The sequence below is a fragment of the Microchirus variegatus genome (assembly GCF_963457635.1).
Source record: "Microchirus variegatus genome assembly, chromosome: 5".
Classification (NCBI taxonomy): domain Eukaryota; kingdom Metazoa; phylum Chordata; class Actinopteri; order Pleuronectiformes; family Soleidae; genus Microchirus; species Microchirus variegatus.
This window is the reverse complement of record NC_139806.1, coordinates 17,104,416-17,132,172: the sequence shown is the minus strand read 5'-3', so window position 1 is coordinate 17,132,172 and position 27,757 is coordinate 17,104,416. Positions and strand designations below refer to the sequence as shown.

Here is a 27,757-nt window from a genome sequence, read left to right as displayed (position 1 = left end):
CATACACAAACTGTTTCCTGTTTTCCTTTTTATTAATGTGAGGTTCGTCTAGCATCAGTAACGGTTGTGTGTCGCATAGGAACGCCTCTTCGCCTAAGAACACGTAGCAGTCAGCAAATGTTACCGAAGAGGCATTCGGGTTTTTTCGGGTATCATGTGACCTTCGCTCAGCCATCTTGTGGAAATCGGAGAGAGAGGGAGGGGGCGAGAGGGGGAGCGAGAGAGTTAGAGCTAGAGTTAGAGAGAGAGAGCGAGAGAGAGCCACTCCACTCGATTACAAACCTTGTGCTGTCAGAACAAGCAGAGGTAAGACAGCAAAAGTTTAATACACTAGCAAAGGGAAAACGTTCATTCGATCAAAGTGCACGTCATATAGTCATGTTCCGATGAGCTGCGGCGTTTATGACTCTTGTTAAACCAACATGTTTCCTTGGCCTCGCAGCACCGGACTCTCGTGTCTGTGCGTGCGTGTCCTGGACGTGAGAAGTGTGGGACGGCCTGACGAGGAAATGTTGTTGTGGATCTCGGCAGCTCAGCAGGCCGCGTTAGCTAGGTGTTAGCAAGGTGTTAGCATGCTAGCTACAAGTGTGGAGAATATGGTTAGGCTACACGAACAGTGTAATTGTTTTTTGTCAACGAGGAGATATGCCACTCTATATGACCCCTTCCCCTGTTGGAACATAATTTGCTGCCAACAACACGCGTGCACATTAATTCACGACAGCGATACATGAGTTGGGAGAAAACGCTGCTTGCTAGCAGGGCTGTTAGCCAGAGCCACTGATGGCTTGTCGTTAAAGCTCTGGTGTGGCACCAGCATGTATCAAGTTGCACCTTAAAAACACATGTGTTAGCCCAACTTTAACCATACCGTCAACTTTTTACCGACAGTATAGCATGTTGACTGTTGTTAGTTGTTCAAGTTGTGTTGATGATGTTAATTTGGTTGCTTAACCCAATGCTCTCGCTAGCATAACGTAGCTAACAGGAGTATGTCCACTCGGACCTACCTCGGTAGATTGTGACTCAACTTTTAGCATAATTAACTCGTGTAACAGTTGTCAGTTTCACAATGGACCAGTTTGTGTTCACGTGTTTGCGGTATCCTCACTTTAACCACTCTCTACTCGACGTTAAATTTTACACGGCGACCAGGACAACTTCTCAGTAATGCAGTGATCAGGCATAAATCCACTCTCCTGCTGCCCCCACTCATCTGAAGTCAAACTCGAGTTGACCAAAACTGATAGTAGTTGTATTTGTTTTTGTGGCAGAATCGTCCTTAGACAGTTTATAAAGTTAAGTGAAACAACCAAAACCATTGGCTTTCACTTTATTTTGGTGTTACCAAACGTGCCAAGTGATAAGGAGAGTTGTCAGAAATGTTGCTCAACTTGAGTTGCAAATGCTCTAACTATATACACGTGGCTTGTCCTGTCTTCCATATGGCCAGTGGCAGGCATGGCACGATTTGGGGTAATGCTGTTAATGATACCCCGACACATATTACAACATACCATTGTGATTGTATCGGCGACACGTACATATACACAAGTCGAGACTTAGTTAAATATTTACAGTGTTGGATCTTTAAAATTAGACAAATCAGTACCATATAAGATGCCTTTAAATTATTAACTTCTTATGCAATGAAAGGATGTTGACTGAATATATGAATTGTTTACGACGTGCACGTAGCTTTTTTTAACTGGCTCTGAAAAAAATAGAAAGAATACATTAAAGCAATTTTCTCATTGCTTTGTTTCAAATTTGATTTACAGTGGACACACATGAACAACACATTGCTGACATGTAGCTATTTACTGATTGATTGTATGATTGTAGGAAATACTATATCTGTTGTCAATTACAGGTGTCTGAAATACCCCCTACTCAGACTGGGGGACGTCCTAAAATAGCTTTAGCAGATTGAAATTGTACACTGGTTGTGTGCTGGTAGGATGGGCTATAACTGAAGGGGTTGGAGTGCATTAAAGTGAGTTTTACAAAATCCTTGCCAACAGAACTGTGCTGTGGTTAAACATTTACAGATCTAGATAAAAGAGGATTGCACATTTATTAAGTTTGTCCACTGTCAGTAAAGTATAAACAATAGTTTTAACTTTAATTTATTGTCAAACAAATTTGACAGTACTGAATATGTAGTATTGTCCAATGTTTAGTGAATTTATATTATAGATATTTATCTTCTACTGTTTATTGGACAAAACATAACATTTGAAGTTATAGGTTTAGGAATATGTTGCATCATTGACCACTAAACCAAACATTTGGAAATATTTTATTATGGATTTGACTTTTATATGTATGTAGGATAATTTTATTATCTGTGCAATTGGGGGATTGAACTTAAACACAAGAGTGCTTCATTTTTGTCTTGCTGTCATAGTGGTTCTAATCCCTTTTTCTATTTGTAGAACTTCAAGGAGGAATGGCTGAAACCCAGACACTTAACTTTGGACCAGAATGGTAATTGAACTTGCATGCATTTATGATTAATCTGATGATTCATCTTGGGTGGGGCAAGTAATTTATATGTTGTGAAACTGATTTTAGTTTAATGCTTGGTGCAGCTTTTCTATACATGTTCAAACATGCAAGTTGCCACCACAGCTATAGTATTGTCTGTCCTTCCTCTGTCCCCTCTAGTTTTAAAACCTTTTCTCTCCCTGCAGGCTCCGCGCCCTCTCTGGAGGTGGGAGCAGCAGTGGTGGGGGTGGAAGCAACATTGTTGCCTCTCCACCCCTCTCACCTGCTTTGCCAAAGTATAAACTTGCCGATTTTCGCTACGGGAGAGAAGAAATGTTAGCACTTTATGTAAAGGATAATAAGGTGCGTATAACTTTTTAGTAGTTGCTGAAGTCCTGAAGTCAACATGCCTGTCAACATAAGATTAGTTTTACACCTTTCCTATTCAGTGTGTTATAATGCATCATATCAGCTACATCTTAACGGTTAAGCCTGTGATTGTTACTTTTTATCCTCCAGATCCCTATAGACCTACACGATAAGGAGTTCCTGCCCATATTGCAAGAGGACCCCTTGCCGCCTCTGGCACTTGTGTCCTTTACAGAGGAGGAACAGGTTGGAAACATGTCAACATATCAGGTCACTATCTTGATAAGAAATAGTAAATTCAGATATAACCTATGAATTGTTGCGATAATATGGTTGGCTTGTAATTGCCATAACTTGGAAAATACTTTTCCGTCATTCGAGCCACCAACTCCAGAACAAGTGTCAAGAAGAGAGCCAAGTGTTGCCTGTTGATCTTCTTTCCCTGTTTGTATTTGCAGAGAAACTTTTCCATGTCTGTAAACAGTGCCGCAGTACTTAGGCTGACGGGCCGAGGAGGTGGTCCAATAGTAGGGGCACCGAGAGGTCGAAGTACCTCAAGGGGTAGAGGTAAGAATTAAACTCGGATCATACATTTTCATATATTATACATTGCAAGTAGCTGCAGGTGGACGCAACACTGGAGGTAATATAGTGGCTTTGTACTTCAAATGGGTCTATTTATCTATTTATCTATTTATATATTCTGTCTATTCAGTATCAGACTGGCAACAACTGCAGATGGTTAAGATGCCTTTTGAAGAATTCCACCAATTTGGTCACAGCTTGAGACAAGGGATGTAATGTTAGCAGTGTATAGATATTGTGCTTCCTCTTTGATCACAACTTGAGCTCATTGATCATCAAATTGATCATTGAACAACGACCCTGTTTTAAAACCAGAATCAGAGTTATTTGCATGATCAATTTCAAAACAAAAGTCCTGGAGTAATGGCAGGAAGAACACAATGGGGATCCATGATCCAAGTTCAAAAACTTCAATAACGTGTGTCCACCATTAGCCTCATGCAGAGCGGTACACCTGCGACATCACCAGGTTGTCAATCGTGGCCTGGAGTGATCGTAGAATGATGCACATTCAGTTGTGTTGCCACAGCTGTAGCACTCAACCCAGCACTCAGCATGCCAATGGCACACTCCCTCATGATTTGTGACATCTGTGGCATATTGACAAGTGACAAAAGTCCATATTTTGGTGTGCCCTTTTATTGACCAGACCATAAGGAGTGTCTGTGTACTGGTCACTCATATTGACCACCACTCTGCCATGCTCATGACTCTCGTACACTAGCAACGCAAACTAAAGACGCAGATTTTTTATATGGGTTTTGGTGCGTGAGAATGATTGGTCTGCACAGCAATGCAAACTTTAGTTCCTGGTCAAAACAGGCTGAGGTAAAGCAGTGGACAACATATCGTTTAATCATGCACTTGGATGAGATTATTTGCAGTGAGTGATTATAAAAGTGTTCATGACAAAAAACGTACAGCCAATTCATTCTTATAATCGGCCATGACACCTTGTCAAAAAAGTAAGACTTTCTGTTCATCTGTCGTGTGAAATCTCAAATTTTAAACGCTATCAGTGACACTGTGTCCTCTGTTTGTAATGTTAAATATACATACCACCTATTTTTGCTGCTACATTTTACAGTCATGAGCAAATAGAGCTCATCAGGTCGTTTTTTGCTTCTTTCAACCTGTGATTGCTTTCAGGCCGGGGAAGAGGAGATGGAGGGTTTTACCAAAGAAGTTTCGATGATGTGGAAGGATTTGGTCGTGGAGGCAGGGAGATGCATCGCTCCCAGAGCTGGGAAGAAAGGTATTGCACTCATGTTTGATGTCAGGTTTTGCTGTAAAAAAAAATGGGCCTTGTCTTCACGACAAACAAATATTCGATATAGACATGTGTTCTTTGTATTTACTTGAGCTGTGTAATTTTTTTTTTATCTTAACCAGGGGAGATAGACGGTTTGAAAAGCCAGGCCGTAAAGACCCAGGTTAGTTTCAAATCTTTAAATCAAAAAAACATGAGGTACTCTTTGGCAAGTGCAGTGACTGACCGCTCCTCTCTTTGAATTCAACAGAAGTTGCTCCAGGACATTTTCAATTGAATCACGGTAAGTTTGTAACAAAGGAAAGTTAAAGATTAAGTGAGTGAGATAATTTTGACAAAAAGTCACTTTTGTTAATGAGTGAGAAAGGACTGCACTTTTCACCACTGCCATAACCACTTTCGTCTTCTTTGCAGTTCGTGGAAACTATGAGGACGGCGGGACAGGCCTACAGAGGAAGCATGACCTTATACGTTCAGAGAGTGAGAACTGGCGTACTTCTCGTGATGATCAGAATGGTGAGGATGATGAGGGGGGATGGCGATTGGCAGGTTGTCGACGGGACAGTGACCGGTGGTGCCCCCTGAGCCCAGGTGGCCACCGGCCACTGACTGTGTATTAGTATTTTACTGCCATTTGTATGGACTGTCTCAGGATAAGTTATATTTGTTTTGTTTTGTTTTTTTACCAACTAACCAACTTGCGTTTTCTTTCTGCTTTGGAACCATCTTACATGTTCTATGTAAGAAGAACACTTCAGATGCACTACTGACTTCACTTGCACATGCTCAAAAATCACACTTTCATCCTGTGTTATTGAATGTGGATACCCTTTAGTTTGGTTACACTACTGGTTGCCAAAAAGATGTCTATCCGTCTCATTGAAACTAAGGTTAATTGTGAGTTCAAGACTGGTTATACAATACTTGCCTTTATTTTGTTTTGTGCAGATGCGCCCCGGTCAGCAGGGTGGCGGGAACATCCAGACCAGCGCCGCCGTTTCCCCTTTGATGCGAGAGAAGATGAGCGTGGATACAGAAGGCCACGGTCAGGCAGCGGCAGCTTCGAAGATGAGAGAGACAGCCTGCCAGAGTGGTGTCTGGAGGACGCTGACGAGGAGGCAGGCACCTTTGACTCATCGGGGGCCTTTCTCTCTCTTAAGGTGAAATAAGACTTTTGGGTAGTTTAAAATAAATCGGTTAAATTAAGTACTGATGTGCCTTATTTGTAGTAGCTACTAAGAAGCCTTCTAAGATGGTAAAGATTCATATGTTTAAACTTCATTGGCTTCTCTGTAATTTTATGCTTTCCTGTGTTATTAGAAAGCGTCCAAAGAGCCCATCCTTGAAGAGGTAGAGCTTGACTTTAAGCCCTTGGAAGAGTGTGAAGAGGGCCTGGAGGAGGAGGACGGTCAGGCTAAGGAGACCAAAGAAACTGAAACAAAGGCCAAGAGAGAGGCTGACCGGAAAGGTCAGTATCTTTACATGTACTTAGAATTTTTTAGGTAACATGCATGCATTGCACATGGAGTCCTCTACCTCACAGCCAGAATTTAAAGATGATCTATAGAAAAGCAACACTGAAGCCGTTTCCTATCTTAATGACATTCAGGAATCAAATGGGATTTACAATATACTGTGTTGTTGTTGTTGTTGTTGTTGTATGTTTTTATTTTATTTTATTTTTTTAAGAAAAGAACCTCACAATTTATGTGATCTCATCTATTGTTTATTTTTAAATAGATTTGGCCAGAGTTTCAGAGGACAATGTTAGTCCACCTGGGGCACCAATGGTCGAGCCTCAGGCCCCTGCCCAGTCTTCGTCCACAAGCCACCCCTGCAGAACAGACGAGATTGAGAGGCCAGCTGAACGGCAGCCTCCCCTGGAGCTCCCACCAGAGCCCTGCAAAGTCCCCCTGCACATCCCTTTGTCCAACAGCATGCTGGAGTCCCTGCCCATGACCCACATTTCTATCAAGCCTTCAGGTAGGCAATTGTTCTTTAATTTCACTCTGTCCTATATATGATTTTTGTGGTCAAGATTATTTCATGTTCTAAATTGTCCTGATGCTTTTATCTGACTAACTTGTTCATTGTCCTTTTTTAATGTATGCATTGTCTCTTACTTTTTTACATTTTAAATGTAAATATATAATATAATATAATATTTTTTTATTTTCTTTCTCTTTGATATGTTTGGGAAAAAATTTAGTTTAATTTTGAGCCAAGAAAGAGTATACTTTACATATATTAATATACGTTTTTTCATTGTTTATATTCATTTTGTCATTGTTCATAATGATATGCAAAATCATTTATTTCACTGGTGATGGTTTGCACACACACAGCCACACCCTATTTAAGATGGCTTCTCATTTTGGAAGAATTGTTTGGATATGCAAAGTTTTTTCTGCTCTCTTTTTTACGATGAATCCTCATTGACATCTGCTTTTATACATTTCCCTGTGCTATGCAGCTGCTCCACCGCCCAGTATACACCTGTCGCAGCAGAAGCCCATGGACGTTCCTGTAGCAATGAACCATCCTTTGCATTTCTCTTTAAGTATGGCACCTATTGGCAGGCCCACACCTGTACTACATGACACGGATGAAGATGAGGGACTAAAACACTTTGAGCAGGTAAGGCAGAAGCCTTAAAACACATGACTGCTGTCCCCCTCCACAATCCCTTCAAGTAATCTCAGATTGCTGGGTTTGGTTTGTAAGGTCCATAAAGCAAGTTGTCAAAAGATGCCTGACTTTAACCCCACCAATCATGTAGATGACTAATGCGCCCTGTTAAGTTGTTGTTTATAAATAGGGTGAGGAATAATATAAAATGTATTTAAAAAAAATAAAATAAAAACTTTCCAGGAGGCAGAAAAGATGGTTGCATACCTACAAGATGGTGTGATCGATGATGACAGACTTGCACTGAAGATTTTGGAGAAACCCAAGTCGGCAAGCCTGCCCCTTACCCATGAGGCTGCTCTCAAGTGGTTCTACAAAGATCCCCAGGGGGAGATACAGGGTGAGACTGAACGAGATGCATGTGCTTAAAAACATTTTTATTTTTTGTTATATATGTATTTTTTTTTTTTTTTTTTTTTAATCCCCCCTTCTTTTTTTTTTTTAATTTCCATCAGGTCCCTTCAGTAACCAGGAGATGACCGAGTGGTTTCAGGCTGGTTACTTCACAGTGTCTCTGTTGGTAAAAAGAGGGTGCGATGAAGTATTTCAACCACTGGGAGATATCATGAAGATCTGGGGAAGGGTACCATTCACACCAGGCCCTGCACCTCCACCTCTACAGGTATGTGTGTGCAAAATGTGGTCTACTATTTTACCCCATATTCAACGGTTGTCTTTGTACATCACCTTTAGCAATGACCTGCAGGTGGTGTTACACTCCACGCTTTTGACCAGAAATCTGTATCTAAGGAGTCCTTCAGATATCATTGTCCGTGTTATACTGATTATTTAGTTACAGACAGACACAACATGGCTGGACGTCAAATGTCTGAAGGGCTACGGGGATGTGAAAAGTTTGGGAACCACTGCACAAGATGAATCAAGCTTTTTTCTTTTTTTTTTCTTTTTTTTAAGCTGCCTTTGGTAATAATTATTTGTCTGTTTTTCAGGGTGATGGTGATCAAGAAAGGTTGAAGAGGCAGCAAGAGCTCACTGCGCTCAACCTTTACCAATTACAACAGCTCCAATATCAATACCTCCTCAGGTACTCCAGCCTCTCAACCCCAAAAACAGATTTAGCCTTTGGTACATTATGCATTGATAGTATTTGAAACTTTTGATTTATCTTATCCACTGGTTTTCCATCCATCCTCAGGCAGCAGTATGCTCAGGCCCTGGCTCAACAGAAGGCTGCAGCTCTTAGCTCAGCTCCTCTACAACAGCAGCAGCAACATCAACAGCAGATCAACCTGCTACTACAGCAATACCAGGCACTCAAGATGAGGTCAGCATCATGCAATATTGTTAAACAAACATATTGTGCATACACAGAAGCTGTAAATCTGCATCTATCATGCTAGCATTGTCTTTATTACTTTGTTTATTTGGTCATGTTATTGTAGAGCCTCCGAGAGCCTCCTACCTCCTGTTACCCGGTCCTTGTCTGTAACAGACTCTGGTTCTGTGTGGGAAATGCAGAACCCGTCCTCTCAGGCTTCCTGCACACCAAACCTCCAACAAGCTGCTCCAAGCAGTGAGTGTCAACTTACACTTTCCTGCCACATTGGTTTCCTTTGACTCATATGAGAGGGAAAAAAAATATCTTGCCTAATGCATTATATTCCATCATTGTCAACAGCGTGGGATGGCAGCAGTGTTTGGGATTTACCCATAGACTCCATGGCACAAGCGCCAACAATCGAGCAGATGCAACAATTAGAGAAATCGAAGGCTGCCAAGGTAAAGAGTAGTTTTGCACATTATTTTCTTTCCTTTTGTTATGTAACTAAGTCCAGCTCATTACGGTTTATTTTTAATAATACACAGATTTGCACACAATCATACTATTTAAGTTAAGTGTTTAATCTTAAACTTTGTATGAGGAGTGCAGTGAGGTGAGCAGGCCAGATAAACCTGAGAAGGAAACCCTTAACATTTGGGCCAAGTTAGAAATGTGCTTGAATTTTTCCATCTGAAGTTGATAACGTGTGTATTTTTATTTTTTATCATCCACCAGTTGGAGCTAGAGCGGCGTGAAGCAGAAGTGAGGGCCAAAAGGGAAGAGGAGGAAAGGAAACGATTGGAAGAGGCCCTGAGAGCTCGACAAGAGGAGGAACGGAAACGCTTGGAGGAAGAGGAGTTGGTACGGCAAAAACAGGTTTGAACATAATGTTGAAAAAAAAATACCAGTCATAAGCATTTGAAGCCATGTGAACGACGGTGACTTACCCAGAATTGTCAATACTTAGGAAGAGGCTTTGAGGCGGCAACGAGAGCAAGAAGAAGCACAGCGGAGGCAAAAGGAAGAGGAGGAGAGACTGGCACAGGAGGAAGCCCTGCGGAGGTTAGAGGAGAGGCGGAGGGAAGAGGAAGAGAGAAAGAAGCGAGAAGAATTCCTACGCAAACAGGTAAACTAACTCTGCAGTTGATGGCTAAAGTCACAAGTTGTTCTAAACATCCATTCTGGAGTTGTTTGCTAACTTTGCATCGTTGCAACGTTAACTAGGAAGAGGAACGCAGGAAGCACGAGGAACTCGAAGCACTAAGGAGACGTGAGGAGGAGAAGCGAGCAGAGGAGGAGGCAGCCGCTGCTGCTGCTGCTGCAGCACTTGCTCTTGCACAACAGCAACAGGAGGAGCAAAAAAGGAGAGAGCAGGAGGCCCAAAGACAGCAGGAGCTGCAAAGACAGAGGCAGCAGCAACAGGAGGCTCTCAGGAAACTTCAACAACAGCAGCAGCAGCAGCTCGCACAAATGAAGGTCAGCTCTCGAGCTTTCATCATATAATAACATCCCAGGAAACAATAAAGAATTCAGTCAATACATTTATATTTGACTTCTTTTGGCATATTAATTTATGAAAATTCTTTAAACTGGTAATGGTATAAGAGGAATACTTTATGTACTACCAAATTAAGTAGTAATAACTTCTCCTGAGGCGCTTTTCCACTATGCAGTTGTTCGACTAGTTTCTACTCTTGCATTTCCATTAGGGATAGTACCTGTTACCTGGTGCTCTAAGAGGTTCCATGTGAGCTGAGCTGATATTAAAATGGGACATATGTAGGCTGCTGGCATGATTGGAATAGAGTTTGGTCACTGGAAGAGTCATCAGCACGGCATGTGACACAATAATCAAACTGAACAGTATCAGACTGTAGATCAGTTGGAAATACTTGAAAAACCTGCAAATTTTCAACTTTTGCCAACATTTAACAAGGAAATTGCTGATATCTCAATATTTAACAGAGCCTCTGGTGTATTTAGAGACAGCACTGTCAAAAAACGGCAGTCGTGAGCCGAATCACAACTCCTTACGCCGTATTTTAGTACAGTGTAAGACGGAGTTTGTGCTCAAAGCATGCAGGACGCACGGAGCTAATCTTTTAATGAACTGATTCTAATGATTCAGTACACCGAAAATAACTCCTTTTCTCGTCACTCGTTTGTGTGTCGCATTTAAAAGGATGGTACGGCAGTTATGTGCAGCCGTGCTGTGATGACCCCGCCCATGTTGAGGAGACATTTTGGAGGAACGGAAAACGATGTGCGTGGTCCCCAACCTTTTAGAGTCATGCTAGAACTGTATAGGGAGAATGTGCCATGAGAGGTTCATGTCTGAAACGGCCCCATCCATTCTAAGTAAAGGCATTATTCTCAGTTGAAACGCAAGCCTGAGAGAGGGCTTCACCATTCCAAACCATACTGTACTGTGCCATGATGAAAACGCAGCCTAACCCTCCCCATATGTTTTGCAGCTTCCATCCTCTTCAAAGTGGGGTCAGCAATCAGTCACCACCGTAAACCAGACTCAGAACGCTCTGTCACTAGCTGAGATCCAGAAACTTGAGGAGGAGGGAGAACGACAGATGCGAGAGGAAGTAAGGACAAAAACAGCTGACCTTTTCTTTGTGCCTCATTCCGTATTTCTCATCATTTCTTAAGTTATATAAGCATTGACTTTCATGTTTTTTTAGTGTTGTTGTGCGTTTACCTCCCATGGCTCTACACCAGTTAAATCCTATCATAACTCCTCCATTTTGCTCCTCGGCCCACAGCAGCGACGTCAGCAACAGGAGCTCCTAAAGCTACAGCAGCAGCAGGCCTTGCAACAGGCTCAGCAGCCTCAGGCTAAGTTGTCTGGTTGGGGTAATGTGGCCAAACAGCCTGTCGCTACCAAGTCCTTGCTGGAGATTCAGAGGGAGGAAGCCCAGCAGATGAAACAGCGGAAGGACCATCAACAGCCACAGCAGCAACATCCCGTTGTCGCTCAACAACAGACCCGCACTCAAAACAAAACAGTATGTAACTTGTATATTTTTTAGCACTTGGCTGAAAAGGGGATAAAGGATTTTTCCTGGGTTCTGTTCGACAAGCAGTAGTCCATCATCAGAAAATCAATGTCACATTCAAGTGACGGTTTATAAACCCAACAAATGGAAAGTTTGACGATCTGACAATAAACAATTTAAATTCTCAAATCTCAGAAAGATATACAATCATGTAAAATGTCAACAGGTCTGTGTTTATGTTGCCTTTTTTAACCACAAGCTAAAATGAAAATGACACAAAGAAACAAGTCCGACGTTAAATTAATCAGAAACAAATTCACATGATTTAATGAATGAATCAACGATGTATAATTCCGTAATAAACAAAAAAATTAACATTTTGATCCATTAGACCAGATAACGTTTCAGACTGTAGGAAATATGTTCTGAGTTCGTCTCTTTTTATGGCATTTTATTGATCAAATAACTCCCAATAGTCAATTCTAAAGAAGAAGACTATATGCAGAAGTTACAGAGAGTGTCGAGCAATAAATTATAGGATTTTAGCAGAGGCTGTGCACAGAGAGAAGCAGCAATGATCTGCTGTTGTCCCTCACCACACTTTAAACACTCTTTTCAGGCCATGTTGAATACCTCAGGGATGATGACTATAACAACTACTGAAAAGACTTTGGAAACACTTTAGATTGATATTGAACATTTTAAACAAGGTAGTTGTAAGGTACATATTGGTGCAAATCGTCATAGCGTTACATTACAACAAAGTGCCATACCAATAAAATAATATCTCCATCTCCCTATCGCTCTCTTTTCACAGACTTCTCTGAGTAACTCAGTGTGGGGCTCTATGAACACCAGCGCCTGTACTAACTGGGACTCCAGCAGTATCTGGGGTGACACCCACAACTCCAACATGGGCTTCTGGGATGAGGCTGTGAAGGAAGCTGTCCAGCAACCTCCTCCAACCAGGAAAGGAAGCACACAGAAGAACAACAAAGGCAACGCCAACCTTAGGTATTTATTAAAAGTAACTTTTAGAAGCATGACTGATCATATGATGGATATGAGTAATTCACAGCTCCTGATTGCTCCCCCCCCTTTTCCTCCTGCATTTGTTTGTGCACATAAAGTAACTCTTTGAGTGGGCGAGTCAACAAGAAGGTAGAAGAGGAGGAGAAGCTGCTTAAGTTGTTCCAAGGGGTCAACAAGAGCAAACAAGACACCTTCATGCAATGGTGTGAGCAAACCCTACACACCCTCAACACAGCCAACAATCTGGATGGTACGTCTTTAAAAATACGGTCTGCAAAATAAAGACACTGCACCCACAACTACTGATGAACCGTTCCTGGAAACCAAACATAGCAAACATAAATATTTTCCCATCTGTTTCTTTGCCAGTTCCTACATTTGCTTCCTTCCTGAAAGAAGTGGACTCTCCGTACGAGGTGCACGACTATGTCAGGGCCTATCTAGGGGACACTCCTGAGGCCAAGGACTTTGCCAAGCAGTTCCTGGAACGCCGTGCCAAACAGAACGCTAATCAACACAAACAGGCACCACAAAACCAACATCAAGCCCACAAGCAACAGCAGCAGCAGGTGAGCAACTTGTTTAATTATTTCAGCATTTGGGTTCCATGAACTTTGGTCCCACTTTGCTTTGTGGTCAAAAAAGGGGTATAGCTCTCCCTTCAGTTCCCTTGAATTAGGGTTTATTGGTTCATATCTGCTGGAAATGTTAAAACATGACCACTACCCTTCTCCATATTTCTGTCCTGACTCAATCTTGTGTCATTGATTCAAATACGGCCATAAATAAATCCCTCTGCATACCTCACATGATGAAACTTAACCATTGAAAGCAGCATTATCTTTATTTTTAATGTTGAATAGTCTGAGGAGCTGTTGTTAGCAACTGTTGTTAGTTTCAGTACCCACTGACAACAACCCATTAAAATGTATTTTTGATAATTCAGCATTCAGGTCTTTAGCAAGCATATTTCTGCTCTAGTGTTCTACTGCTCTATAAAGCTGAAAAGATCATGGTAACTAATCATGATTTACACTCTGAACCAAATGTTGCATCTATTCTCTGGTTATCTGTCTTATTGTACAAGAAAATCACTTTGATAAATGGTAAACTGAGCTCCAGCTTTATTTGGGTTCGGGGTTCATTATTCAGACGTTTACCTCTTTCTTATGATTGTTTTTTATGTTTTAAGGATTCTGTATGGGGTGAAACAGGATCATCGTCACTCTATCAGTCCAATCATACGAGCGTCCAGCAGCAGCAGCAGCGCTTTGAGACCGTCACCGGGAAGAAAAAGAAGAAGCAGAAGATGGTCCGTGCAGACCCCAGCCTTCTAGGTGAGCGCAAACATCCGCCTGTTTAACATTTGCATGTATTTGTTGCTGCTTTTTTTTTTTTTTTTTTGCATTTCCTCTGCTGACAATGTATTTTTCAATTTTCAGGTTTTTCTGTGAATGCGTCATCTGAGAGACTGAATATGGGGGAGATTGAGACTGTGGAGGACGTCTAAGGGACTGCAGCCCAGCTGTTTCACCCAAACTCTTACCCCAGCCTCCAACTGTGACTTTCACCTTTTTATTTTGAGTTTTCATCGATCAGACGTTCTGTTATTCCCCCTGTAGAGTCTAAATTATTAACAGGGGCGCTCTGAGGCAGGGTGTGTTTTCCTGTTGGTAATGGACCTTTAATCTGACACAAAAAAAGAACATTGAGAGAAATGGACTGGAGCAAACTGACCAGTGGACGATCCCACTCATCAATGAACCTGCAGAGGAGCTTGGTCCTCAAGTTGATGTCCTGTCATAGAATTTCAGTGACAACAAATTCAATCATTTGGGATTTTTTTTTTAAGTGGGGCTATATGAATGGGTTTGTGGGGTGTCATGAAAAGTTTAGGGAGGTTATATTCATAGTTTTTGTTTTATTTATTGAAAGGTTTTTTCCCCTCACTTAAAAATCCCCTTCTCCCTCTCGTTTTCTGCCGGGTGTTCATGGATAACGATGGCCAAGTAAAGCCCACGTATGTCCTGTTTTAAGGACATGTTCAAAAGTTCCATGTAGTTATCTATTTCTTGTAAAATACTAGGCTGTTTAAAGAATAAACTTTCAACTCTGCATCTGTATTATAATATATGAAAATGATCTGCTGGAGTCATACTTTTTTATTGCGGTATGTAATAATAAAACAGTCTGTGTGGGCTGTTCAAACCTGTGTCTGAAGCATTCAAAGAAAACATTCATTCGACAGTAGACTCAGAGTTTCTCAACATATAAATGTCATCTAGTTGTCGAGAGTTGAATGAATGAATGAATGAATGAATGAATCGTTTATTTCGGGCATGACAAGTAATCAACATATGCATACATCAGCATGATGTTAAGTTAAATTGAACATTACACCAAAACCAAGTATTTTTGCATTAATACTTATTTAACACATTTATACAAATGTGTTACTTAACACGTGAGCATTTTAAGTACATTGGGATACCTTAACTCAGCAGCCATTTTGACATGTTTTAACAGGAAAAGCAGTATAGGGTTCACTCATCACATTAATGATGGCTGTGTTCAGTTCATGGAAGTGAGGAACATGTGACAGTGAATCACGGTGTGGACCCCGCAACTGAGGAAGCGCCGTGGTAGACTGCCATCATCTACATTCATTTGTTTATTTTTAAACCTTTTGATTTTCTCACTGTGATCTGTTAAAATGGCTGCTGTGCAAAGCAGCCATTCAGTTTCAAATTCTGAGTAATTGTACTATCTTTTGATGTCTCTGTGTGGGAGCGACAGCTGAGGCCAAGGATTTTCAGTTGCACATCAGTCCATTCTTGTGTGACTCATCTAAGAGCATCTTAAGAGAAAATCTTTTTTTTTGTCTTCTGAATACAAACACATTCAGACAATCCTTTCAAATTTGACTTGGACTTGTGAATTTACAGTGAAAACCAGTGAGGTTTGTATGGTATTATGTGCACTTCACATTATGTGTGGTTTGTCATCAAGAAGTGGGTCCCCATATTAAGGTTTGGCAAACACTTGTGTAGACTGAAACTAACTGCTTCAAAGTTTTATACACTACTGGCTAACACTTAACAATAAGGGTCCCTAAATTAAAGTTAGTACATTATTAAGCATTAATTAACTGCTTAATAATATATTAATAATCATTATTATGTATTACTTTGCATTACTTAACATATTATTAAATGCATTTATAATGTAATTAATGTTTACCACTTAAAGTTAGATAATAAATGATTAAGCATAATTAAAGTTCAATATCGTAATTAGCAATCATTATGTATGCATTAATTAACACATTAGTTAATATATTAGTAAGCCGTTAATAATGACTCTAGTAATTATTTACTAATGGTGTTTATATGGAGTGAATAAGTATTAAGTAACAGTAACAACATCTATTAATCATTCACTATATGGTGTTCATGTTACCTGGATGAGCATTAATAAACAATTAATTTAGGTCTTAATTAATCATTTACTAATGCTGTGCATGCATGTCATCAGGTAGCCCTTACCTAGCTGTATGTAAGGTATTACTTAACATGAGTAACCTGACCTTACCCTTAATAAGTGCCTCATTAGCATCAATTAACCATAGTTAACCATTACTGAATGTTTTTTGGACCCTTATTGTAAATTGTAAACATGTATCTCGTAGGAAATGCATAACAGTGGTAAAAAAAAAAAAAAAAAAGGCATTATTTAACCACTATTAGTTGAAATGTGGTTGAACAACATAAAGCATTTTATTGAAAACACATTAAAACAGATATTTAGAGATAACATCTCAACTTGCAGCGGGCTCACTGTCGGTGTAGTGGTTAGCGCTCTCACCTTTGAAGCAAAAAGACCCGGTTTCATGGGTTTGAGCCCTGGTTGGAACAAGGGCCTTTCTGCAAGTAGTTGAGATGTTCTCCCCGTGTGTGTGGATTTCTCCAGGTTCTACGGCATACTCAAACAGTCCATTAACATGCAATATTTTGGTCCACAAATTGACAAAAACGTCATACTACAGCATGTCGTCCGATATTTGACAAAAGAGTCATACTTTAGCATGTCGTCCAAAATTTGGCCAAAAAGTCATTCTATACTATGTCGTCCTAAATTTGACAAAAAAGTCAAACTATAGTATGTTGTCCAAAAATTGTCAAAATTGGTCAAGAACGTCATAGTATAGTATGTCGTCCAAAAATTGTAAAAAAAGTCACTATAGTATGTTGTCAAAAATAGTCAAAATTGGTTAGAAACATCATTGTGTAGTATGTCGTCCAAAAATAGTCAAAAACGTCATAGTATATAGTATGTTGTCCAAAAATGGTCAAAAAAGTCATAGTATAGTATGTCGTCCAAAATGTGACCGTTTTTTGAAAAAAACTATTAGGTCCAAAATTTGACCCAAACGTCCTACTATACTATGTCGTCCAAAATTGGACAATTTTCAAAAAAAGATTATTTTTACCCCAAAATGTCACCAAAACGTCATACTATACCATGTCGTCGACCTCAATCTCATACTACACTATTTCGTCCAAAATCTGACCTTTTTTTTTAAAAAAAAAAATTGGTCCAAAATTTGACAAAAAGTCATACTTTACTACGTCGTCCAAAATCGGACAATTTTTTTGAAAACATTTTTTTAACCCCAAAATGTGACCAAACGTCATACTATACGATGTTGTCGACCTCGATGTCATACTACACTATGTCGTCCAAAATGTGACCATGTTTTAAAAAAGAAATTCGGTCCAAAATTTGACAAAAACGACATACTATACTATGTCGTCCAAAATCTGACAATTTTATTTGAAAAACATTTTTTTGGTCCAAACCTTGACAAAAACGTCATCCTATACCATGTAGTACGTCATACTACACTATGTCGTCCAAAATGTGACCATGTTTTGAAAAACAAATTTGGTCCAAAATTTGACAAAAACGTCATACTATACTATGTAGTACGTCATACTACACTATGTCGTCCAAAATATGACCATGTTTTGAAAAAAAAGATTTTGGTCCAAAATTTGACAAAAACGACATACTATACTATGTTGTCCGAAATCTGAAATTTTTTTTTGAAAAACATTTTTTCGATCCAAAACTTGACAAAAACGTCATACTATACTATGTAGTACGTCATACTACACTATATCGTCCAAAATGTGACCATGTTTAAAAAAACAAATTTGGTCCAAAATTTGACAAAAACGACATACTATACTATGTCGTCCAAAATCGGACAATTTTTTTGAAAAACAATTTTTCGGTCCAAAACTTGACAAATACGTCATACTATACTATGTCATCCGAAAATAAAACGAAAAAGTCGTTTGACCAAAAAGTCATACTATAGCATGTCTTTCACAATTTGACCAAAAAGTCATAGTATAGTATGTGGTCCAAAAATTGTCAAAATTGGTCAAAAACGTCATAGTATGTCATCCAAAAATGGTCAAAAAAGTCATAGTATAGTATGTTGTCCAAAAATTGTCAAAAATTGTCAAAAAAGTCATAGTATAGTATGTCGTCCAAAAATTGTCAAAATTGGTCAAGAACGTCATAGTATAGTATGTCTTCCAAAAATTGTCAAAATTGGTCAACGTCATAGTATAGTATGACGTCCAAAATTGGTCAAAAACGTCATTGTGTAGTATGTCATCCAAAAATGGTCAAAAACCTTTATTTTATTTATTATATAAATTGTGTCTGATCCATATTATAGCGTACTTGCAACTGTGTTCTGTGTTTACTGTTTTTCTAATTATGTGTCTCCCTACCTTTACATAGACCTTTGTGCTCCTACGTGGTAAAGGTCACCGATTGTTTACCCCCTTATTCCCAGCTATGTATGTGGCTGCAGGAATTTTGGAGTGGGTTGGTCCTGAGGTGATGTCCTCACAAAGTCCACACTGTCCACAGACGCTCCTGTGCACCACCCCTCAGATACACCTACCTTCCCTCCACTCCCGCGCTCCCCCGTACTCTTCTCGCGCTCCTCTGCCTGGGTGATTCACTCGTTTCAAGTCACGTCTTGAGGAGTTTCGGAGGCGCTCTGCTCTGCCTTGACAGTTGTCCATCACAGCCACCATGGTTCACAGCAGCATCTGCAGACTGTTCCTGCTGGTGCTCCTCAGCCTCCAGGTCGCCTTCATACACACAGGTAAACCTGTTGATTTTAAGGTCATTTTATGGCGGGTTTGGTCACAGCATGCGTTGACAGTAATTTTGAGGAAGACAGTGATATTGTACGTTCACAGTGCAGTTTACAGTAAATGGACAGAAGGCCTATGAGTCATTACAGCAGAAATAACTCCATTTTAAATCGCTTTTCTGTTTTCTGAACCCAAACATTTCAAATATGTTGATTTCTAAATGTACATGTTTTACTTCAGTGTTTATTTGCAGATAAACAGGCAATGTTTTGGTCTCAAATCCAGGTGTGTGAGTGTATACGTGTCATTTTTCTTCCACACACACACACACACAGGTTTGGATGTGAGCGTGTCTGCAGCCTGATGTAAATGATGCAGTTGTTGCAGTTGCGCGCTGTGAAAGCTGCTCTTTGACGAACAGGATGACTCGGTTGCTTTCATGGTGTTTGTTTGCATGAAACTGAGAACTCACTCACTCACTCACTCACTCACTCACTCACTCACTCACTCACTCACTCTCCTCTGACTCTGGATTATCTGAAGTGAGTCTGTGCAGCCGCTCATCCACAGGTGCAGGGTTTATTCCGTGTGCTTGGAGAGATTTTGGAGGTGTTGGCAATGATAAAATCACCTCTTTGTCCTTGTTCACACCTCTAATGTTTAAATTAGACAACTATCTCACAGCAGAACAGCTCTCAAAGCCCAGATATGAACGTAGATAGTAGTGGGGATGCAACGCATAAGAGGGAAACACATTTACATATACAACCTTTATTTGTTCAAGATTCAAATCAAGCATATAGAACCCCTTTTTCACCCTTTTTATTTGGATTTAAATCGCCCTGTCAATACGACAACAAATACACAACAAGGTGACTTAAAGCTAAGCTCAAAAATAATACGCCCGAAAAAAGATTTATTGCGCAGTTTTATTTTGATTAGTATCCCTTTAAGGTGCTACTCAACCATTTGGTCGACCACACTTTAAGTCACTATATCTCATTGAAAAATGCATCGAGCTGAACTTACTAATACTTAATTAATGTGACTTGTTCTGAATGTTGTACTTTATAAATTATGCAAACCAGGTTTATTATGAACAGACGTCTCAACCGTTTGGTAGAGGCCTGTATTTGTAAGTACTGTAGGGTCTAATTTAAAAAAATATATTGATTGCTGTTATTGATATCATAAGTAAATAAAATTAAATAATAAAAAATGCAAATAAATAATTTTTCCTTCGCTTTTGTACTTGGTGCGCACCTTTAAGGGTTAATGAATCCATTCTTAGTCACTATGGTGAGTTTTGGGTGTTAAATGAAGGGGTTTATTCCAGAAATCCAATTTTATATTTTCCAGTATGTGTGGATGAGTGAGCACATAAAAAGTGTGTGACCTAAAAAATTTTTAATTATTTCTGTATTAACTGTACAACTTTAAAGAGGAAACAATATCCACGGAAATACTTTTTTTTTTCGGCACATTAACCATTTTCTCACGGGGGCGTTTTTGTAACGTTACAAACGTGTTAATATGAATGTGTTGTACAGTGTATGGTGTTTTCAGCCTCCCATGAACCATGTGACTGCACCAGCGTGACATGCCGGTGAGTCCGTTTATGACTCATCATGAGAAATTGTCAAGAAAGAAGTTGAAAGATTGTGATCCTTTCTCACATTTGATCTCAATCGAAATAACTTCCTCAAAACAGCGTAGGATTCATCAGCGTATTTTACCACGAGATGTGACGTTTTCTCTAGCAACCAAACCCTAGTCCTCTGTGAGTCATCATACAAATGTACTGGTAATTTATCAAATATATTCCTGTAAAATATGTGGCCACTTTCTGAGGAGATAACCGAGGGATCAAGTTTCATTTCAGTGCTAGGCCTGGTTGCTTTTCACACACACGCACGCACGCACGCACGCACACACACACACACACACACACACACATCTATGCACTTTGTTGTCTCTCTAGCTGCTGTGAAATCCTGAGCCTCATCTGAGGTACAAATAAATGCCTTTCTGTGTTTTCAGAGTAAAATCAGGCTTCATAAACAAAGCTCCTAATTCAGTTTTTTCCTCTTAGTGTGGAACAGCTGTAGCTCTAAGTAATAACACAACATATTTAACCGAAAATGAGGGATAAACTAATTAAAATACAAACTACTTTATCGGTGCACAAATATCTATTCAGCCAATCATGTGGCTGCAGCTTAAGGCATTAAGACATGATTAAAGTGAGTGTGAAAGGATGATTGAAAACTGAGAAAATAAAGAGTCAAACTAAGAAAATAAAGAGTCAAACTGAGAAAATAAAGAGTCAAACTAGTGCATAAACAATAATATTTAAGCAGCAGCGATACATAATAGTCAGAACCATGGCAACCAAAAGCAATGGCAATTAGGTTTCATGGAAAAAAAGATACCAATTAACGCATTAATATACTTAAAGGGCCACTTCACCCAAAACATTTTTTTTTTTCAGTTTTTTCCACTAATTTCCAGATCATCAGACAGTGGTGGATCTGAGATACACGTCTCATTCCCACAACAACAGAGGAGGTAGGGATTGGAAAATAAATATATAAATCAAAGTCACTTCCTTCAAAGAAAATAAAAGCCCTTCGATGCTGCTCTTTGCTGTTTTCCTGTCAAGTTTTATGAGTAAGTGATCTGAAAAAAATCCAATAAATAAGTAAAAAAGATTGATGATTTTAAGTTCATTCTTCATTTAACTAAGTGGGAAAAAATGGGTGAAATCACCCTTTAAAATGACTTATTTAGAACATTAGTGGTGTTGCTGATAGAGAGGGGCTGTGGGGGGAACATCAGTCACAGGAGCTTCCAGTAAACTTGATTCCATTCAACAGGAATGACGAGCTTGAGTCAACGACTCCTCATGGAAACAAACACCGACGGAAAACATGGTGTTATTATTTTTTGCCTTCTTAGGCTGTCTATAAGGGCACAGCCTTTTAAACACACACACACACACATAGACTATTAAGTAAACAAGTTTGTTTGACATGCAGTGCCCAGCCGCTGCCTGCTTTGGGCCTGGCCGGTTGTTACTGGTTGCAGTCCTGCCGCCCAGTGTGACCGCACAAGCTGCCTTTTGTGCCCTCGGCTGAAGGCCTCATTGATGGCTGAGCTGGCCTCAGGCCCGGGCCTCCAGACCGTCAGCCAGCCTGGACAACAAGCTGCACACTGGGCTGAGAGAGCTTTTGGGGGGGGGTAAAAAAAAATAGCATAACTAACAAGACACTTTCATATGTTTATGGGTGACTCGGTCATCTTTTCCCACTTCGAGACAATGAAGTGATTTTGATAACGACAGAGGGAAGAAAGCTGTGGCACAGGGTGAAGGAGTTTACTGAGGGCGTCAGACACGCTCAAGTAAATATGTAAGAAAAAAATGAGATGAGTGTAAATATGTTTGGATTATGGTTTTGTTGGTATGAGTCGAGTCAAGGACAGGTGTGTGTGTGTGTGTGTGTGTGTGTGTGTGTGTGTGTGTGTGTGTGTGTGTGTGTGTGTGTGTGTGTGTGTGTGTGTGTGTGTGTGTGTGTGTGTGTGTGTGTGTGTGTGTGTGTGTGTGTGTGTGTGCGTGTGAATGGGTGGGCCTGTGAGTGAGTGAAGAGTTTGCTTTTTCTGGGTGACGAAGGATCAAAATTTCCCCCCGTTCCACTGGATTTCAAAGTCTGTCCAATTACCACAAGGATGGTAATTGCTGGTGTGGGTCAGACCAGATGCTAGGGTCACTTTGTTTACAGTTGTTTTTCCCCTTTTCACTAGAAAAACTTCATTTTTTTTTAATGTATTATTTAACAATTTAATGGTTTTGATTGTTCTTTCATTTGTGGAATATGAATAAAAAAATAAGAGTAGTAAATAGAGAAAACATTGTGGGAGTTTAAGCATTAGCCTCTCAGTTTCCCACAGTGTCCACGGTAAAATTATTTTAGTCACTCTTATGTCATAGATTTCTATTATTAAACATTTATTTATATATATACACACACAAATACTATTATAATACAAAGTACAAATACTCTGTTAGTGTAAAAAAATGTATTTATATTTATATTTTTTACTCCACTACATTTCCTAGTCTTTCTAACTGTCTTTGTTACTCGTTACTACCAAATAAAATCAGAAGAAGAAGAGTTGGTTATGGTCTGTATTTATATAGAGCTTTTCTAGACTCTATGAGCTGCGTTACGTATTGTTGTCATTCACACATCTTTCATACCCATTCACATGCTGCAACATGGGGTTAAGTGTATTGCCCAAGGACACATATAGACTAGCAGGGGCAGGAATTTAACCCACAACCTTCCAGTTGAAAGACAACTCACCCGACCACTAAGCCATCCTGGCTCAATCCTAATCCCCTCACTTAACTTTTGATACTTCAGTACAGTAAATGTCATATACTTTAAGACTTTCACTGAAGTAATATGATAAAAAGTGATTAAAATTTCTACCATTCATTTCCTGGTATGGTACTTTTACTCAAGTATCACTACTTCTACAAGACTACCAAGAAGACACTGTTAAGTGTTCACACACATCACTACACACTGTGATTTTCTATCACAAAAAGGTATAAAGCATAAGTTAAAAAGAGGTAAAGGGACTATATCATATGAAGGCAAGTTTGTACAAAGCCTGCACTGTGACATAACACCTGCACATTTGACTGCATGTTCTACATTTTATCTCTTTGTGACTAAAAAAAACTAATCCTTGAGAAGTGACACAATCGCAGTCACAGAGGCGTTTTTATTGGGCTTCATTGAGTTGTGTTAGGGAACAGGATTGTGGTCTTGAGGAGAGACCTGGTTTCTCTGGCTCCGGCTGAGGTGTGAAAAGTCTCAGGGTAACTTCATGCTCAGAGGGCAGAAATGTTGGACTGCAGTTTGGTGATGGAAAGAGAACAGACGCTTGATAGATCTACACTGGCAGGGAATGAATCTCTCATATCTTGGTTTAACGTTACCGTGCATAACTATTGGTGATTTATTTTGCTGCTGTTGATGTTATTATTCAACATCTGTATGGTCTTTGTGGATGTAACCTCATTAGTATGCTGCATCCTTCATCTGAAAACACAGATCTGACTAGGGAGTGTTTGTGTGTACACACGGGGTGCACAGGGACGGGCGGGGATAAGCAGCATTTATCCTGTCAAACTTAAATGATGGGGAGGGTTTTCTAAATCTTTTCGTGGGCCCTTTTGTTGTGTTTTTGGTCACACTCCAACTTGTTTGCAGCCATCTTGCTTTACCAGCACAATGATACTGTTGCCTACTTCTGTCTTGACATAAAATCAATCACTTCCTGTGTGCAGCACAAGCAATGTCACCAGGTAACATAAGTACAGCATCATCTAGAGCTTTTTATGCAGGGCTTCTGCATTGTGGGAACTAACGGTTTGTTTACATTTAAAAGTCACACACTACATTTAAATTATTCTTTAAAATAAATAAATAAAGGTCCCATATTATGCAAAATCAACTTTTTAATCATTTAAATCCTTATATCAGTCGGCAAAGTGTGAAAAAAGATGACTCACTCATGTTTTTGTGGTCCTCCTTTAAGTACAGGAGATAAAACACGCGATGTTGACTTCCGCGCTCACTGAGACGTCACAATGTGCTAAATTCCTGGAATTGTTCTCTCGCGGAGTTCCGCTTTGTCCGTAAAACATGTGAGAGTGCTGGCGAGGGCAACGGTATCCGTAAACCGGAAGTCCGCGAAAAGTTCTATTCTTGGCTCCACAGTGCAGCACAGAGTTCTACACAAACTTCCAGCCTCAGAGGATTTATCTCTCCAGTGGATACATGTTATATATGACAGCAATGTGCCTGCTAGAGCCTGCAAATGATCACTTTTCCAAATGCTAACTGCTGTTAGCTCCCAGTAGCCTCTGTGGCTGATGTCATTTCCTGTCTCTTAAGTAACGTTTTAGTTTTTTTAATTATTGTTTTATTTTTAAGGTGGACCTAAAGAGATACTACTAAACAGAGTGTTCTGAACAGGACTGTTTTGGCAGGGTGATTGAACTGTTGTGGTGCTTCATCCTTTTGGTATTTTGACCAAAGCATGTCACAGACATGTTCATTAGGACACCAGGGAACTAGGTTAACTTGGAGAAATAGGGTATAATATGACTCCTTTAATAACTTGAGATTGGTTAAAAAAGAGAAATGTGCAGAGGCGACCTAAAGCTCAAATGGACAAAATGTTCATCCTCTACAAAGACGTCCTTATGCCCAGGTCGGAGTCGTTAACCCACTGAGACAAGAGAGAGGCTGTTGGAGTCACTACAGATGAGGCCGTGTTACAGCATGTTTTGCTGTGTGCGCTCTGCCAGTGAAACTACAGCTTTGAGAAAACACGCACTTAAATTGACACTTGCAAGCAATCAGTGATTTCACGTCCACATTAAAGGTTCAGTGTGTGGAAATCAGTGACGTTTAATGGTGAGAACGTAAACAGACGACTCGTCCTCAGACACTTTCTTTTTCCAAGTGCATCAGGGAACTACAGTGACCTTTAACCCTTTAACACAGAGCGCATCGAAGACGACAAGTTTGCATTACCGCAATTATGTGACGGTTTGTGCTATTGGAAAGATTCCAGCGTGCAAGAAGTTGCACGTCAAAGTCAACATGTGGTTATTACGGTAATTTCACTCGTGCTGTTGCAGGAAGCAGGCGAATCAGCGTCTTTGTCAAAATAGAGGATAGAGTTGGAAAAACGCCTAAACATAGTTTCCATTTTTTGGCTTGTTTTTGGACATTGAGACAAAAACTCAAACAAATGTTATATTAAATGTTTTATATTTTTTACATTTCACACGCAAAATCTAGTGTTTGTGTACAACTATGGTGTTTAAAAACTACAACTATGGTGTTAATTTTCAACCGTTAATACGCCATTTTAACATGCAGTACATTGGAAATAACATCCCGATATTGATTATCTGGAAAAATGAGCAAAAGAACTCACTTCCAGGACATTTTCTGGTCCTTTTATGGTTAAAATAAGCAAAAAAAAAAAAAAAAAAACGTGCAGACGAATATTTTGAGGCTTAGGTGTTAAAGGGTTAAATACCAACTCTCTCCACACTTCATCTTTTTCTGCAATTTCCTCCTCTTTTGTTGGTTTATACATTAGGTTTAAGTGGTTTAAACAAAGCTGACAACAATTGTCACTTAAAAGTATGTATACACTTATACAAGTATATTCAATTTCTGCCATTAAACCTTCCTAAATGTTACAGACTGGACCTTTAAACAGAGGCTCATGTGATTTGTTTTTCCTTGTTCTTGTCCTGTAGACACTGCTGCAGACACCGTCTTAACAACCAGGGACAACCAGGACACTATGTCCGGAGAGCCACCCAGCGACGTCACCACCAAAGACCCCTTTCAAGACATGACAGAGCAGTCCTTCACCATCGACTACGAGGACATCACACACTCCCTGACCATGGACGAGGACGAAGGTAAGACTGACTCTGAATCTGTCTAGCACCACATTTACTTACAATCATGTGTTCATGTGATTAACACAACATTGTGTGTGTGTGTGTGTGTGTGTGCAGGAGTGCTGGGGCCAGGAGCCATCACAGCCATTGTTATAGCAGTGTTCCTGGGAGCATCTGTCCTCCTCGCCCTCGTCGTCATCACATTGAGAAAGTTCACCGCATCTTAGGGTGAATGTGTGTGTGTGTTTGTGTGTGTGTGGGGGGGGGGGGGGGGGGGGGGTGTGTGTGGGTAAATGTCTCGAGCTGGTTGTGAGGACACGTTCAGATTCAAAACCATCATTGTGAGCACACACTTTTTGAGGGCTTCATTGTAGGTTTAAAGGTGCATTATGTAATAAATCTAAAGCAACTGGCCATAAAATCCTCCTTATATGTCACAGAGACTGAGGAATAATGTTCATGTAACAAACTGAACTCACCAACAACAAAAGTACAGCCAAAATATTTGCATTAAAAAAAATCATGTTTATGTTTTGAAATCATGTTTTGCCATGTGGCGCCACCTACCGCCGTCTACCAATCATTGCAGTCAGTAGCGTCTGAGCTGCCGAGCAACCACGGGTTGCCAGTTACGTCAGAAAACGAATCCTAAAAGACCTTGGTATTTTGAATTTGAATGGAGTAACCGTTTTTGGCCACATTTTTACATATGGCACCTTTAAGGGTAGAATTATGTTTAGAATAAAATATAAATAATAATAAAAAAGACTTAAATGTTCTGTTTTGTAAGTGAGTATCAAATAACCATATTATTTCTAATTGATCTGAGAGATGAGATTGAGGAATGGCTGGTTCAGGCATTTACTTGGTTACTTGGTAATGGTTAAGCGGCTGGTGAATGCATATTTTTAAGAAGTGTCCTCACAGCTATACAGAGACGTGTGTGTGTGTGTGTGTGTTTCACCTCAATCGTTTGACTCCTTCCTCATCTTCTTTTCAAAGATGAGCGGCGAGTCTCTGCTTTGCCATAGATGCTGAAAACTGTGGCAGGTCCCTCTATTTACAGATTTCCCCCTGTAAACACACAAACAGGTCTACTTTATACCTGATGATTTAATGTTAGAAACTGGCTGGCTCTTCCAGTGGAAACTGAACCATGTCCATACAACCCCCCCCCACCCATAAGACATTATGCAAGCTCTGTTTGCCTTTTAAATGTTTGTCACCAGTTTTGATTTCTTGGCTTAAGAGTTCGGTGCATAATGTGCTGCGTGTGTTTGTGCATGAAGTGCGAGTGCGTTTGTTTGCACACACACACCGGGGAGTATTTAGTCGTTCACAATTACT

General features: G+C 40.0%; 2 protein-coding genes across 4 annotated transcripts; both read left to right on the top strand.

Moving 5' to 3' along the window:
• Window positions 1-255: 255 nt before the first annotated feature.
• gigyf2 (GRB10 interacting GYF protein 2) lies at window positions 256-14,806 on the top strand. Of its 3 annotated transcripts, none has more exons than XM_083889419.1 (29): window positions 256-306; window positions 2,439-2,490; window positions 2,697-2,853; window positions 3,010-3,105; window positions 3,318-3,426; window positions 4,594-4,699; window positions 4,837-4,877; window positions 4,965-4,997; window positions 5,129-5,230; window positions 5,663-5,874; window positions 6,035-6,182; window positions 6,455-6,697; window positions 7,188-7,351; window positions 7,586-7,742; window positions 7,858-8,024; window positions 8,353-8,447; window positions 8,559-8,687; window positions 8,806-8,936; window positions 9,042-9,142; window positions 9,420-9,560; window positions 9,652-9,810; window positions 9,909-10,160; window positions 11,159-11,281; window positions 11,459-11,701; window positions 12,510-12,706; window positions 12,823-12,974; window positions 13,094-13,293; window positions 13,917-14,061; window positions 14,167-14,806. In XM_083889419.1, the coding sequence occupies exons 2-29, from the start codon at window positions 2,453-2,455 to the stop codon at window positions 14,232-14,234; spliced, it is 3,909 nt and encodes a 1,302-aa protein (XP_083745545.1). In that variant the 5' UTR covers window positions 256-306; window positions 2,439-2,452; the 3' UTR covers window positions 14,235-14,806. The 3 variants fall into 3 exon arrangements, with proteins under 3 accessions (XP_083745545.1, XP_083745543.1, XP_083745544.1); XM_083889417.1 differs by having other exon boundaries at window positions 3,010-3,129; XM_083889418.1 differs by lacking the exon at window positions 256-306 and having other exon boundaries at window positions 2,359-2,490; window positions 3,010-3,129.
• Window positions 14,807-18,841: 4,035 nt separating this feature from the next.
• On the top strand, window positions 18,842-26,637 carry snorc (secondary ossification center associated regulator of chondrocyte maturation; the record flags this gene model as incomplete). Its single annotated transcript, XM_083889422.1, has 3 exons — window positions 18,842-18,914; window positions 26,261-26,428; window positions 26,528-26,637. The coding sequence occupies 3 exons, from the start codon at window positions 18,842-18,844 to the stop codon at window positions 26,635-26,637; spliced, it is 351 nt and encodes a 116-aa protein (XP_083745548.1).
• Window positions 26,638-27,757: the final 1,120 nt, after the last annotated feature.